The 15945-nt window shown below is 42.8% G+C and overlaps 1 protein-coding gene across 1 annotated transcript in view; it reads right to left on the bottom strand.

The window, feature by feature from the left end:
* The window catches only part of CPXM2 (carboxypeptidase X, M14 family member 2), a 68778-nt gene that overhangs the window by 32968 nt on the left and 19865 nt on the right, over positions 1-15945 (bottom strand). The window contains exons 2-3 of the mRNA XM_066323449.1: positions 15495-15604; positions 9056-9195 (exon numbers count right to left, since the gene is read on the bottom strand). Of these exons, the coding sequence (XP_066179546.1) occupies positions 9056-9195; positions 15495-15604 (250 nt within the window). The remainder of the gene's footprint in view (positions 1-9055; positions 9196-15494; positions 15605-15945) is intronic.

Below are 15945 nucleotides of genomic sequence, written 5' to 3'. Positions count from 1 at the left end.
GATGGGGCTTGGAGCAACCTGGGATAGTGGAAGGTGCCTGTGGCAGGGGGATTGGAGCAGGATGACTTTTAATGTCCCTTCCAACCCAAACTATTCCATGATTCTCTGACGTTCTTGGAATGAGACCAGCAAACACCAGCAGAGCTCCCATGAACATCATCTACAAAGGACCCGGCTCCAACTGAGCATTTTATTCTTCTCCTGTCAAGCTAATCTGATTTATCTGCAATACAAACTCCAAAAATTAATATAAAATAGAACCAGTCAGGCAAATTAATGCGCACCCAGCAATAATTAATAAATTGATGAACAAAAATACTTTATTTAGCAAAATCTCCATATCAAAAAAATGCTGGACAAGCCTTATACTAAACGATACTCATGCAACAGAATCAGCATGCTGGCAATTAAATGGCTTTCTACTTGAAAAATTAATTTGTACTCTCACGCAATTAAATGTAAAACCATTAATATTAATATTCTTTAATAATATTTATGCTGCTAAAATTTTAAATCACCCACTGCCAAACAGCTTCCCAATAAGCCAAGTCAAAAAATGCCCAGGCTAACCACAGGTAGCCCAGTGAGTTTTGCAAACTAATTAAAATAAATATGATTTAGGAGATGAAGATTGACTAGCCAGCAAGGGTAATTTTTTTTAATAATTGAAATCTTCGAATGTTTAATTTTTAAAATTGCTTGTAGCTGACTGAAATGAATGCACTGCTGTGAGATCCATCTCTTTGGAGGCCCTATGAAGAAAAGCTCAGAGCCATAATTTCACTTGCTTGAACCGAATTCAGCACAGATTTTTCAAAGCTTTACTCAATAAACAGAAGTTGGGGTTGCAAATACCTTTCCATCCCAACAGCTGCAACTTACAGCCAGGTTTTTACAAGAATTTTATGACTTTCTAGAAAATCTGGTGCCAGCTGTGGACTTTTTTTGTTTGTTTTTGCTGTTGTAATTCAGCCAGTAATGCCTGAAAGTGCCAGGGTCAGTGACATCCTCTGCCCCAAACATTTTGGTCTTAACACTCCTCATTTTGGGCCACTCTTTGCAATGAGATCTGCATGAGTTTGAAATTCTTTCTGCGCCAGATTCTCTGTATCTGCTGACCACAACCAGGCTGTGGTGCCTTTTCTCCTGAACCTTTTTTTCATGGCAATCTCAATTTTCCATTCTTTCTCGTGCCTATCTCATCTTTGTAAATCAGTTGTGTATTTGAGGAGAAAAGCCCAGACTTTACAGGCAACGCCTCATTCGTGAAAGTTTAAAACTCATTTAGAAGAAACTTTGTGAATGTTAAAATACAGGAAAATGAAAGGCCTTGAGCGTAACCAGCAAACAAACACTGCAACTCGTGTCCACAGCTGAGAGAACATTTACAGCAATGCTGAAGGGTCTCCCCAAGCCCACAGAGAGGTGGCCAAGTGTGGAAGGGACACTGGTTTGGGAAGGGCAGAAGGAGAGGGACAAGGGGCCTGATGACCCCAACACGATCCCCACCCCACCATTCTCACTGCAGCAAGTCGTGGTGCATGTGCCAAACACACACATCCAGGCTGTGATGAGTAAGGGTGAGTAATCTGCTGCAGCAGATGCTGAAACTCGTTGGGAGTCGCCTTTTCCAAAAGGATTCGGCTCATTTGATTTCAAGTCCCTTCCGTGGAGGTTAAAAAGCTTTTGAGCTTTTCTGAGCATCCCCAGTGAGCCTCACTGTGCAGAGCAGGTTCTGTCCACTCCTCAGCACCCTTTGGGAGCGCAGAGGGGGCAGGAGGAGCTGTCCCTGGGGGTGGCAGTGACCTGCTCCCTCCCAGTGAGTCACAGAGGGTCAGGCAGAGGATCCCCGTGACAAATCAGACCCACCACAGAACAGCATCAGCTCTGACATCGTTGTCAAACAGACTTGTGGAAGCATAAATCTGTCCCTGGCTGTGCTGCCAGCACCCCACCCACACAGGGTCACCCCAGCTGGTCACTGAGGCAGTTCCCCAGAGCCCAGGGGAGGTGAGGAGTGCTCATCAGAGTGACCAAAGCTGTGACAAAATCCTGGGCAGGGGACAAGAACTCAGCTGGAAAATCAACAGGGCACAGGTGATGCCTTGGGAAGTCTGAGTTGGAACAGAGACTGGACAGAGCCAGAGAATAAAGTAGGTATTTATTAAAAGGCCTTTAGGGAACACCTTGGGCAGGAAAAGAGCTCGACCAGGGCTACACCCAGGGCGGACCCAAAATGGTCACAAAATGGACAACCAGTCATGAGGTCTCACATTTTTATAAGTTTTGGTCCATTTCCTTATTGAGGTTGAATTGTCCCATTCCAGCCCCAGGCTGTGAGGTCCCATCCTTCTTGTTCCTCCCTCCAGCCCACCCTTGTTTGTGCTTTTGGGGCTGAAAGTTGTCCTTGGTGTGCAGCAGGAGAAGGATTTGTTTTGTGTCCCTGCTGTGTGCAGAGCTGAGTGACACTGACTGTGAGCTCAGAGCTGAGCCCTGGGCACCACAGAACCTGAAATACATGAAAGCTCAAACTTAAGGTATCACAGGGACTGAAATTAAACCAATAGATGGAGAGCCCTGGAGATGCAGCTGCCAAAGGCTGGCTCATGAAAACCCATGAGAAGTATTCACCAAACCACAGCTGAGAGAAAATATAACTTATTAGGTCAACCCATCATAAACATTAGTATAACATGGAACTGCTGACATTATTATCCCAAAGGAGCTCTTCCTGCAATGAGTTCAGGTTGTTTTATAACCTCCATCAATACACTTGATATGATTTCTAGGGATTTGGAACTCTTCACTCCATGAGGCTGATTTTGGGAAAGCTGCAATAATCCCTGCAGTCCTGTCACCCAACCAGGACAAATAACAGTTTGCACTGATTTAATGCACCAGAATCCCTTGAGGTTTCACACAGCAGCTGCTTGTTTTGTTACATGATTTGGATAAAACATCGAGACACATCCACTGAACTTGCTGAAGTTTCACCAGGGTGTGTTTTCACAGCCTCTATGCAGGGGCAGGAGGATCTGCTCTGAAAGCCAGTGCCAACTTTGTTGTACTTGTGAACTGGGCAGGGTTTAGGGTTTATTCTCCTCTGCTCTCACAAGCAGCACTGCACTGCTGAATTCCTACCCTTTATGTGTACAGTGCAAAATTCTGCTTTCTTAGATTGTAGTAACAGCTCGAAATACCTGTGAATATCCACTCCACTTTCTTGAATGCTACCACAGTGTCACTGGAAAGGATTATCACTGCTCTTTCTTCTGCTACTGTTGGAATACTGAAGATGCCACATGATTATCTCTTCAGGAAGCCAGTGCTACTACTGAGACCATGACCTTAGTCCCAGGAATAGCTGAAAAGACCCTGGCAGTGTTGGACTTGATGACCTTAGAGGCATTTTCCAACCTTAGTGATTCCGTGACTCTGATTTTTACTGCCTTGCAAGCAAGGAAATTACCCCCTTGCCACGGAGACTACCTAAAAAAACAAATCTGAGCTTCTGAGAAACTGCCAGTGAGTGCAGCAAGAAGTTGAAATGTGGAGCAACACATCCATTTTGTGACTAAAGAGCAGAATGCTGTACCACCGAAATTAGAAGCAAGCAGGCAAATTGCACTGACCTAAATTTATCCTCCACTGTATCTCTGGAAGGCACCCAGCTTGTTACAGACCTACAATCCCCTCAGGACAGTTTGTCAAAAGGGATGCTGGGGCATCATGAACAGCTACACTGCACACAGGGAAGGCAGAGGTCGAGGGTGTACTACGAAAAAAATTGCAACATCATTCCCCTGTTCAATCACAAGAATCTTGTCTGTGGCAAAAGCATGATCAGACACTGAATCCAATCTGCTGGATATTTATTATCTGCTGTCCCCACAGAGCAGCACAGGGGAATCAAACAAGTGACACAGCAGGGAGTGTGCAATGGTGTCTACACCAGCTTCCAGTTCAAACGTTTCTTCAGCACTGATGAAAATTAGTGACCAGCTTAAAAGTCTGTCAGTTTAGAGCCAGGCAATACATGAAAGTCATTCCTTCCAGCCAGCAACACCATTGATTTGGTGTCCCCTCAAACCTTTTCAGAGCTATAGAAATTTTGGAAGACACAGGGAATAACCTCTACCCAAATCAGACCCGAAAAATGAAGATGCCTCCCCTACATCTTTTGTCCTAAAGAAAATTATCTTGCATAAAAGTAAAAAAATCGTCAATATTTTCATGAAGCTGAAAGCTCTTAAAGAGAACATTCTTGAAAGTAAGTCTATTTTGATTTTTTTCTCTAAAAATTTCAAAGTTTTACTGCAGAATTCCAACTTTCTGCCCAGATCACTACATCCATGCTTTTTCTCATTGTCATTTTGTCATCCCATGGCCTGCAGTGATAGTTCACAATTTACCACGAGTGAAAGGTTAGTTTTTTAGAAAACACATCTCACTCACTGCAACATCACATCCTCTCCTGAAAACCAAAACATCCTCTGCACTCACACAGCCTGAAGCTTCATCTCACTGTCAGCACACACTGGCTCTGTTTTGACATGTGGGTTTTCTCTTGATAACAAAAGATGATGCTGAATTATCAGAAGACAGTTTGGTTTGTGGGAAACAAGTTTGCTCTGTTTTTCAAATTCCTGCCAAAGTGCTACGAGTGATTAATAGTTTCATTCCCTCTGTCAAGAGAGTGCATATTTTAAACTACCACATCATTGCTTTAAATCCGTGGCACAATTCCACAGTGATGCTTCCAGTGTCCCACTCTACAGCCTGGAACAGTTGTTTAAAGATACTTGGTTCTCAAAACTGGAAGATGTATTGGTAGCAATATGAAGAATTACATATATTATTTCTCCCCCAAAGCAATGGATGTTCTGCTCACTTTCAAGGCACTGGATTTTATTCCTATTAACCAGCACTTGTGGCACTCCTGATTTTTTGGATATCTTCAGTGTAAAAAATTGAAAAAAGAAGTCCTGGTTCTCGCAGCTGGGCTCCACTTTTTCTGTGAAACTCATCATCTGCAGATCTTCTGGATGATCTAAGCAGATCTGCCCATTTATGGTGGCAAAAGAACAGTTTTCCATGATTTCAGGTTTCCCAGGAATGACTGAGGTGCCTGAACAGCAACAGCCCTTGAGCCCACGTGTTTGCTTTGATTGGTAAAAGGAAGGACTCCTCAAACCCAGGATTTTTTGTTCAAAGCCTGTTTCTTCTTGTTACAGGCTTAAAAAAGGAGAGGAGAAAGATTTGACTCCTTGTGACCATCACAGAATTCACAGCTAAGCAAAAAAAAAAAAACAAAAAAACCAAACTTGACTCAGAAGTGCTTTTCCTTAAAAAGGAAATGATTAAACAATCCAAGTATTCATCACAAGCCAGGCTCAGTTTCCTCCTCTCCCATCAGGTCATTTGTGTTTTCAAGAGCTGCTTCTGCAACTTTGGCCTCTTCCTCCTTGAGGCTCTCCTGCCTCAAGCCTGGCATGGACAAGAGGAGCCAAAATCCACCAGAGGAGACACACAGGGAATAGCAGGAGAGGAAGGACTGAGGGGAAGCAGCTCCTGCCAGTGCCCAGGAAATGGAAACCCCAAGCATTTTGGTGCTCTTTGCACTGTGTGAAGTGTATAACATTCAGTCATCAGGGCATAGAAAGACCCCCAAAAATGAGCAAAGCTGCATGTGAGCAGATCCTGCCTGATGGGAGTGGTGATGAAAAAAAGCAGGCTGCAGGTGCCAGAGCTGCTCCACAGGAGGCAAAGGATGAGTCCAGCACCAGTGAAAGAGCTCTGGCTGCAGCTCCACACACAGGAGAGCAAGGGCCAGACTGCTCTGAACCCAAAACCTGCAGCTTTGCAGTGAAGGTTTGGTAGAGGATTCAGCAGAGTGTCCCTGCCTGCCCTCCCCTGGCATTTGAAATGTCCTCATTAAGTCAGCAGCAGGAAACTACAGGGACCAGGACAGGTACAAATCTGATCGAGGCAGATCTGCCAGTGAAATATTGGGGTTTTTTTTCATTTTGTTAAAAGACTCTTGTTCAGTAAAAACAGTTGGTTTACTGGTTCTTTATCCCGGCGTCATGGAATCACAGAGTGCTTTAGGTTGGAAAAGACCTTAAAAATCATCCTGTTCCCCTCCCTGCAGGGACACCTCCCACTGTCCCAGGCTGCTCCAAGCCCCAATGTCCAACCTGGTCTTGGACAATTCCAGGGATCCAGGGGCAGCCACAGCTGCTCTGGGCACCCTGTGCCAGCCCTGCCCACCCTCACAGAGAACAATTCCTGCCCAAGATCTAATATAAGCCTGCTCTCCTTCAGTGCCTCGATTTTTTTATTTTTAAAATATAAAGCCGGGAAAGTCTCCAAGGCTTTGGACTAAATAAAAGTCTCTATCTCGGCTCCCCTGCCTGGCAGGCTTTCACTTCTAATACAACACACATCAGAGAGGTGGTTTTTTTTTGGCTCCCATACCTCCAATAAGATTATTCTCCCAACATATGTTTTCATCAGTCATGAAAGCACTCTCCTCTTGTCACACAGCCTCATAAAGCTGGGAAGGTGCCTCAGGTAACAGAAGGGCATCTTTTGGTACAAGATTTCCTATCACAAACAATCCCTTTTGATCCCATCACTGTCAGCAGCCGAGGGTGAGGGAAGGAGGCTGCTGAGTGTCCTCTGCTTTCTGAGCAGAACAGGCTCAGAACGTACGGTGTGCAGTTTGTCCCTGAGCATCCAACCTCGACACAGGTGGCTCCGGTTTTGGCCCTGTGACTCTCCTTTGTCCCAACCTTGACCCAGGTGGCTCCGGTTTTGTCCCACCCTTGACGCAAGTGGCTCCTGCTTTGGCTTTGTGCCACTCACTTTGGTCCCCGCCTTGACCAACCTATAAAACCCTGGAGACCCCTGCTCCCCTTCGTGATCACCCCACTGGAGAAGATCGTGTCTATGGGCATCTCGGCCTCGAGGACTCGTCTCTCCACGTTGGTAGCTATAATCCCCTTACCCTCTTTTCTATCTTTCTTACTATTCTCTATTTTCTCTCCCACTATCGCATTTTGGTGGCACTAAATAAAGGTGCATTTTTGTTGTATTGAGTTGTCCCCCGCTGTGTCTTTTGCGCTCTGAGATCCTAAAATGAACCATCAGGTTCCCCGCAGATGTGTGCGGACCCTGACAGACCCTTCCCACCCCAATACAAGTCCTACCTCACTCTTTTCCTGTTCTTTACTGGGGCTGGACCTCCCCACAGCCCTGCTCCATCCCTGGGGCACAGTTCATCCCCACAAGAGGTGTTTTCAGGAGACATGAACCTGCCCCACAGCACAGCTGGGACTGTTGAAACCATCTTTGCTCCCATCAGGCAGGAATGTGCCTGCTTTTCCTCAAATCTGAGTAGTAATCCAGGAGGAGCCTGGACCTGCTCTGCCAGCATCAATCCTGCTCCTCCTGCACACCCTCAGGCCTCTGCACACCAATTTTTTATGGGCAAAGAGGGCAAAACCGAAATTCCAACTCCAGGGAGGTTGAAACTCAATGACCTTTAAGGTCCATTCCGGCCCAAACCCTCCTGTGATTCTGTGCTTCTATGGTTCAAAAAAACCCCAAAAAACCCAAAACCAACCCCAAAGCCCAAGATAACTGTGAATACCAGCTATAAATAGACTGTCGAGATCTGCAAAATCTGTAAACTCCTAACAGAGCTGAGCTAAAAATAGAAGCATGACAGGATGAAGCAGTGCAGCTCTGGCGTTGAGAGGAACAGCAATGTCAAGAGGATGAATAAAGAAGAGAGTAAGGCTTTGCTACAGTAATTATCTACCTGCCACAGAACAATGTGGGATAAATATAGAAACCTTATTGCCAAATAAGTACCTACTCCCACAACCACGTTAAAAGGAATTAAAAAAAAAAAACAACACAGGAAATAAAGAAAGAAAAATACTCTTTTTCTAAGATGCAGTGGTTTTTTGGGGGGTTTTTTTGGGTTTACCTTCAATTACACATCACATTCATTTTCTAAGGGAGAGTTCTGACCAGAATGGATCTGTCAGAGTGTTGTCATCTCCTCCATACTTGTGCAAAAGGTCTGGCAGCACAAGAGGAATTATCTGCTCACATCAAGTTGAGAGACCCAGTGACAAATTAAAAGGCCAAACAAATATGTAAAGAGCAAGATAAAAACCCTCAAATCCTCACCTCCAGTTCCTGTTCCTGCAAATCTGATTCCTGCATCCCTCATACACACTCCACAACAGTCACAGAGGAGTAAATGCAGACAAATCTGGACAAAACACTCATTTCTCAGTGCCATGAGCACATTCTCTAGCACAAGGAATGGCCAGAAAGCCCAAAAATAGTATATTTTTTATATCTACAATACATGTATTTGCATAACTATATGCAGATATGCAATTAAGTAATATTTTTAAATAAAATTAATTCTAATTTAATATATAAATATATTAATAATACATATGTTTACTATATTTTTATCTATTACATATATGCAAATATATATATATCTATAGTACTGTAAATTTTGTTTTATCTGCTCACACAAAAATCATGTTCTTTTTGAATTACAGCAATTACTTGGTGATTACCTCGGAATTAAGACATTTCAAAGAGGCATGGTTACTCTAAACTAAATTAAAAAGGTCCCTGAAACCACAACCTAAGCTGCTCAAGTTAAATATTGGAAAAGAATGAGGAAGTTTAACACAAGCAAATATGCCAAGGTTGAGTGTAAAGGCCCAGATCATGACCACAGCAGTTTGCCACCCTTAAACTTCTATTTTCTGCCATATGCAATGACTTTGCCTTTTACTGTTGCCCCATTCCATCACTTGATGTCTCACAAGTAATGAGATTAATTCTGAGCCTGATCAACTCTGAGCCTGTTCTGCTCAGAAACAATCTTTCTGGTTTGTTTTTTTTTGGTTTTTTGTTTTTTTTTTTTTTTTTTTGAAGTCCCCAAAGCACATCAGGACATGAATTCCTGGGTCTGAAAGCTCAGAATCCCGTGGAGAAAAGTCAAGAGTTTACTTACGACCAGAGGGAGTTTCTTCCCTGTGTGATGACTCCAGTGAATTTTGTCAGCCTTCGAGCATCTACTTCAATCCACTGGTAGGGGTCATTTCTTCCTGCACACCAAGCACCATCATAAAAATCATTTTCGTTAACACCTGCCTGAAAAGAAGGCAAAGCTGACCATAAATCAGAGCTAAGAAACTGAAGGTCTTTCAAGGGAAAAAGAAAGGAACACATCAGTCATCCCCCTCACTCCTCTGGCAACACTTTTTAAGACCCTTGAGGCCCTCACTAAAGTATTTCTTTACTCAAGACAGGAAATTCTGGGAAGTCCCTTACATATAAGCTGAAGTCAGAAAATATAAACAGAGCTTCAGTCTGTTCTTGTGGCCTGATAGAGCCACAGATCCACAGCCTTTATCCAGGACAAACCATCCACGTGGTCTGCAGAGTTTGGGAAGTCCTACAAAGCCAGCTCCATGTAAGCAATGCTCAGTGATTAGAAAACCTCATTTTCTCTGGAAGCAGCACAGCAGAGTGCAAGGCACAAGGAAACAATCCCACTACTGCCCACCAGAAGCAGAAGTATTAATTTTTTATAGCAAGAGTGGCAAAGGTTAAAAATTCAGGAATGTCCAGCCGTTTCCCCAACTTGAGCACCAATCTGTATCCCAATTTCTGCTGGGAAACCCACCACGAACAGCCTTCCCAGCACGCTCAAAGAAATTGCTGAAGGTATTTTGGGTAAGCTGTTTTCCAAATCAATCTGAACTAGAATTTCATGAAACATAGCATCTGAAGCATTCAGAGATTTATTTTCCTTCCAAAGCCCGGGAAATGTTTGGCACTGAGCTGGATACTGCCATAAAGAGCACAGAAGCTTTGCCATGTGGTCCTCTGAGGCCACGTGTATTTTTGTGGTATTTCATCAGTGGTTCATGTGCATTTATCCTCACCATCAGTGCAATTCCAAACATGGATATTGTTACATATTTCCCAAATGAAAATGAAGAGGTTTACAGATGTTTCTACCCAAATGTGTGGCTCTAACTTAGAGAGGATGCAGTGCTGAATCCCTTTTCCCAGCAGGGCTCTGATGGCATCTGAAGGAAGTGCTGCAAAACACAAGACACTGATTCAATCCCTAAAACTTTTCATTCTCTCAGGTATCCAGGTCTGAGATAATTATTTGTTTTCCTACATCTGCCAAAATTAAATACAGCCCCCTGCTTCTATGCATTAGCTTTAATATTCTAAGGAGACTTTTGTACAAAAATATAAAAAAAACCAAACCCAAACCAGAGAAAAAGCCTGTTAAAAATGGGAGATAAATTCTTCAAGGAGAGCAGAACAATGTGAAAACATGAGAATACAAACACTGACCTGAGTCATAACCCTTTGCAAGAAAAGGTCTCGATGCATTTTAAAGTAAGATGGAATTTGAAGTAGCCTCAGGCTTTAAAACCTTGCCAGGAAGTGTTAAGATCTACAGAGCACCTTGAACCAGCATCCTGCTAATCCCCTTCACGCTGGGGAAATTCCACCAGTTCCTGCAGAACAAGTCCCCCTCTCTCCCAATCCCTGGTCCTTATTAAGCTGAGGATATTTCCCACTGGTGTGATGTTCATCAGGGAATAGAACTCCCCTCCCCATTGCAATGAGAAGTGGAAAGCAGAAGAAAAAAGTGTGAAAAAACTGCTTATTAAAATAAAATTAAAAAAAAAAAAAAACCCTCCCACCTAAATTACATTCTTGAGTATCCATGGTTTCAACTGGGTTTAAATAAAGTTAAGCTAAATTTGCATATCAAATATGGGGAGTTGTAGTTATCCACAGCTTAAAATACTTTGGTTTTAAATAGGGGGAAAAAAACCATAAAACAAACCAGAACAAAAACAAACAAAAAAAAAGTAAAATAAAGAAGAAACCATGCTGCTGCTTCTCCCTCTTGTTTTCTGCTATCAGCTTCTCTGAACCTGAAATAAAAGGGTGTTACTGTGTAAAAAGAAGCAGGTTTGTGTCCAATCAGCACAAAATACTATGTGAAAAAGAGGAGTTAAATCAATGAGAAGTTCTTTTTAGAAATGTTTCTGAAGGCAAAAACTCAATAAATTTATGCTACAATTTCTCTTCTCAAGCTTCAAGTCTGTATTTTTTTTTTTTCTGAAGGTGCTTTATTTCCCCATGGCCACTTCAAAAGACTGTTTCTATAAAATAAAAACTTCTAGACTCAATCAAGTACTTAGTGATTAGAATTCCTATTAAATGTCTTTGAAAAAATGATCAGTCCTGAGAGAGTACAGTCATCACCAAGTATTCTATCAAATAATACAGACCAAGATACCTTTCCTCAGTAAGGTGTTTACTTGAATTTTAAAAATCCATAGTGAATTACTGGAAAATGCAGATTCAGGTTATGTCATGGGTACTTAAATTATCTTCATAAGCAGGAGACTGAAGGAGCTAATGAAAACTGGAAGCCAGGGCTAAGTCTGGAGCAAATCCTTTTTCCCTTCACAGAATATTCAAGGATAACTCCAAGTCTAACCCAGTTTGTGTTTCACTTGCAGCCAAATGCAAAAATATTTCTCAATATGATGCGTTTTATGAAAAAAAAAAACCCTTTTGGATAGAGGAAAGGAGAGGTTTTTTCTGTCACTCATAAATAAGTTATTCCCAAGTGTGAAAGTTGGAAATTGTAATTCAGCTAAACCAAGTCAGCTGCTTATTAGGTATCCAGAAAATAGGATGAAGGTTACAAATTCCTTGAAAAATAATATGACTTTGCATTTAATCCATGTTTCTCTTCCAAATTAGATGTGTGCAAAGCAGATTAAAAACTTGCTCGCAATATCAGTGTTCTTAAACTCTTCTTCTATACTGAGGAGAAAGATGATACTACCAAAATGTATTCAAATAAAGAAAGAAATTCCAGTCTTCTGCCACAAATCAGCTGGAGCAGCAGTAAAAATACACCAAATATCAAACTACCTCTGCCTAAATTCTTTTCCATTCCCAGAGGGATGATCAAAAAAAATTATTTTACCATAGGAAGTTTGGGAGGGGGAAAAAAAAAAAAGCATTAGTCATCACAGGTATTTATAGCAACCACTGCCAGTGGGGGAGAACTGAAACACACTGCCAGTAAATCGTCCATAATTTTGTCTTTTCCTTGTGATTTGATAATGCAGCTTTTCAAAGGGAACAAAGACCTGGAAAGACAATCGTGGAATCACAAGATGGTTTGGGTTGGGAGGGATGTTTAAGCTCATCCAGTGCCACCCTCTGCCATGGCAGGGACACCTCCCACTGTCCCAGGCTGCTCCAACCTGGCCTTGGGCACTGCCAGGGATCCAGGGGCAGCCACAGCTGCTCTGGAAAATCTATTCCAGTCTTTCACCACCCTCACAGGGAACAATTCCTGCCCAGTATCCCATCCAGCCCTGCCCTGTGGCAGTGGAAGCCATTCCCTGTGTCCTGTCCCTCCATCCCTTGTCCCCAGCCCTTCTCCTGGAGCCCCCTCAGGCACTGGGAGTCTCCTTCACACACAGATGTCTGTTTTTGCAGACATGGGATTGCTTTACTTGGTTTATCTTCAGTGTTTGGATTTCTCCAACCAGGAAAAGGAGGAAGGGAAAGAAACACATTTTGACAAATTATTCACGTTTTAACCACTCTTAATTATCATATGAGTGACAAATACTAATGAACTCTATCCCCAAAGGCAGAGAGCCTCAACTAATATTATTTTATGCCACGACTTCTCTTGATGATGTTAAATTACTCCTGGTTGTGCCACTATTGCAGTTAGATCTCCAAAACACCAATGTGGCTCATGCCCTGGAGAAATCCCACCTTCATCCCCACATTCAGGCAGGACTGGGAGGAAAATCAGATCCCACACAATTCAAGGGCACAAGAGAAGCAGATCCTGCAAAATCTTTTCCAATTCTCTGGAATAAAGCACACACCAAGTGATTCATTTCATGTGCTTCAGATAATCTAAACAGGAAAAAGGAAAAAAAATAAAAAATAACCACCACAAAAAACTTGAAAAGCTTTTGAAAAACTTAATTACTCTGCAAATTCTCTGTGAATTGAGGCAGTGCCAGTTACCTGGGGAGAGCCCTGAGCTTCTCAGCTGACTTTGCATCAGATGATGAGTTTGGGCAGAGAGAGGATTTTGTATTATTTCAGGGAGGAACACCACAGTCCCACGAACACTGTGACAGCTCTGTGGGGATATCCAGATCACTGGACAAGGGCAGCAGCCCATGGAATTGCCTGTCACCATACCCACAGTACAACACGTTGACAGAATCCCAGTGGCACATCAGTGTTCCTGAGCTGGGCCAAGTGTTTTCCTTCCCATACAGCTCCGAGCAGCAGGAAAACACAGCAGTTTAAATCCCTTTGAGTGCCTTTTGCCTTTCCCCAGCAGGCTGCAACCTCCTGTGCTGAGCAGCAAAGAGAACTCACCAGGGACCTCATTACCCACCTGACACATCAGCCACATGCTGTACCTGTCCCTGCCTAGAGCAAATTCCCTCTAAATATGACTGAAACTCAGGAATCTTTGTGCAGAGTAAAACGGAGCACTGAAACCCCAGTGACAGGGGGACTGAAACCCCAGTGACAGGGACCTGCAGATTCCAGGTTTAGAAAAGTTTTAGTGCTGTTCATTTTTAACTAAGCCCGAAAAAGAATCCCTGGTTTTATAGAAAAATTAAGGCAAGCCAAATCTTTTTAACAGTTGTAGTAACCCTGTGGGGTGAGAGGGTTTAGGGAATTACTGGATCTATAGTTTCAGTAGAGGTTTAAAAAAAAAAAGGTCTAATCCAAGCTTTGGGAAATTTTGGGGAGAGCTGAGCACCATTTTTCTTCTGTTTTGCTTCCCAGTAAAAGACTGTGCCCTTGGCTTCCCTGGGGATTATATTTAGAGGAAAAATCAGCCATTGGTAACACTCTATTTATTTTATATATATTACATATTTATTTATCACCTCTCTTATTTATTTTAACACACTACTGGTGATGACAGGACTGGATGAACTCCTGGTCCAAGCCAATGTGGTCTTGTGATTAAATAAATTGAACTTGTGATTGAATAAATTCAACAGCAGCACGAAAAGCAAGTAGCCAGAACCAACAGAGAACTCAGAGGTTTCCATCACAGTCCTTGGTTTTATGCCATTATATAAACAAGACTGTAATAAAATAAATGAGCATTCCTCTAGAACCTCCCTGAATATCATCTGCATTCCATTTTTGTGATCATGTGGGGTTTTTTTTTTCCTAGCAGAAGATACCAAGGAAATAAGCAACTCCTCAGTGGGCTCTCCAAAGACAATAAATTTGAAGGCTGCAGGTGAGACCTCACCTTGCACACAACCCCATTGGATTGGAAAGGAAGAGCCCATTCCCACCTCTGTGCTTTGGCTTTTCCAAAGTGGTTTCCTGAGCTTTCTAAAACACTTTAATACATTAAAACAAACACTGAAAATAATTAAAAAATAAAAAATCAGGAGGGGTGTGCAAGTCTTCTCTGCAGAGAGAAGCTCAGAGAGATGTTTGTGTAGAGGCACAATGGGATTTTTACCAAGGGTCATGATCCCTCTTCCAGAGGGAAGCTCATCCCTCCTAGTCCCAGCCTTATCCCCCTGAGCATCAAACCCCTTCAGCTGGGGAGAAAACACAAATGGAGGGGTCTAATAATGAAAGACAACAAAGTAAATAAACTTCAGAGGTCTTTCAGTGTTGGCTGGGTGGTGATATCCTGTTTATGACTTTAAGTGCTGCGTTTTATCATGCAAAGTAACGTTTTTAGTCTGGACAGATTGTAATTCAGAGAACAGCCCAAATAACGAAGTGGGAAACTGAAACACGAGAAATGGGAAAACTTTGGTCCTGCAAAGCACCTAAACACATTTTTAATCATAAACAAAAGAAGCTAAACAGGACTGTATGTTAGAGAGCTTTTGGATGGTATAATCATTACTTCTGAAAAAAAAACCAACCTGCCTTAGGGAAAGGGTTTCACTTGAAACCACACTTTCAATTAACCACTGTCATTAACTGCAAGCAAACAACAAAGAATAAAAAGCAACTTGCTGTGAGAGCTTCCTTGCAGGCTGGTTGTGAAGGGAGCTGGGATGATGTGGAGCTGGGAATGGAGCTGCCCCACCTTTGCTTGCTCACAGAGGTCTGTCTGCATTCGCACACCAAGTCTGGAGCTTTCCCCAACCAGCCCACGGACCCAAAGGTTATCCATCAAACTCACTCCCTTACACCACCCCAGTGTTTCCCCTTCATTTGAATTACATGAGCTGACAAAGCAGTCAGAAGCAATAACTATCCCCTGGTTCTCTTTATTCGGCAGCACGACCTGGAGCCATTCTCCCACTCAGGAGAAAGGAAAAAAAAAAACAACAAAAAAACCAACCCCAAATTGATGTTACCTGAATGTTGAGCCTTCCCCGGTGCGCCCCGAGGCCGTAGCGCTTCGCTGTGGAGGCGTGGAGCTGGAAGTCAGTAATTTTTAATGTCTCCAGACCAAGTGGAGGGCAATCTACAAAACAAAAGATTGATTAAATTTTAATTAAACAGGAAAAAAAAATCAAGAACAAAAAAAAAAAAAAAAAGCCCAAAACAACACAAAACAAACAAGTATTCAAAGTCTCTGGATTTCAGCAGTGCCAAGCTGGCCAGGGTCCTCCCTGGGACAAACGAGCACAGCAGGGCTGAGGTCAATGAGAAATGGCAGCTCCAGGAAAATCAATGAGGCAATGCAGATTTACACCGTTTCCAGGGGCTCAGATAGTTATTATTGCTTGCTCTGTGCTTCAGTTTCTCAGAGACACGCACAGTGTTTCCTGTCAAGTGCTTTTCAGTACAAAACACCAGAAAAAA

Source organism: Sylvia atricapilla, chromosome 8 (assembly GCF_009819655.1).
Source record: "Sylvia atricapilla isolate bSylAtr1 chromosome 8, bSylAtr1.pri, whole genome shotgun sequence".
Classification (NCBI taxonomy): Eukaryota; Metazoa; Chordata; class Aves; order Passeriformes; family Sylviidae; genus Sylvia; species Sylvia atricapilla.
Note: the sequence above shows the minus strand (reverse complement) of the source record. Positions and strands in the feature narration are given on the sequence as shown.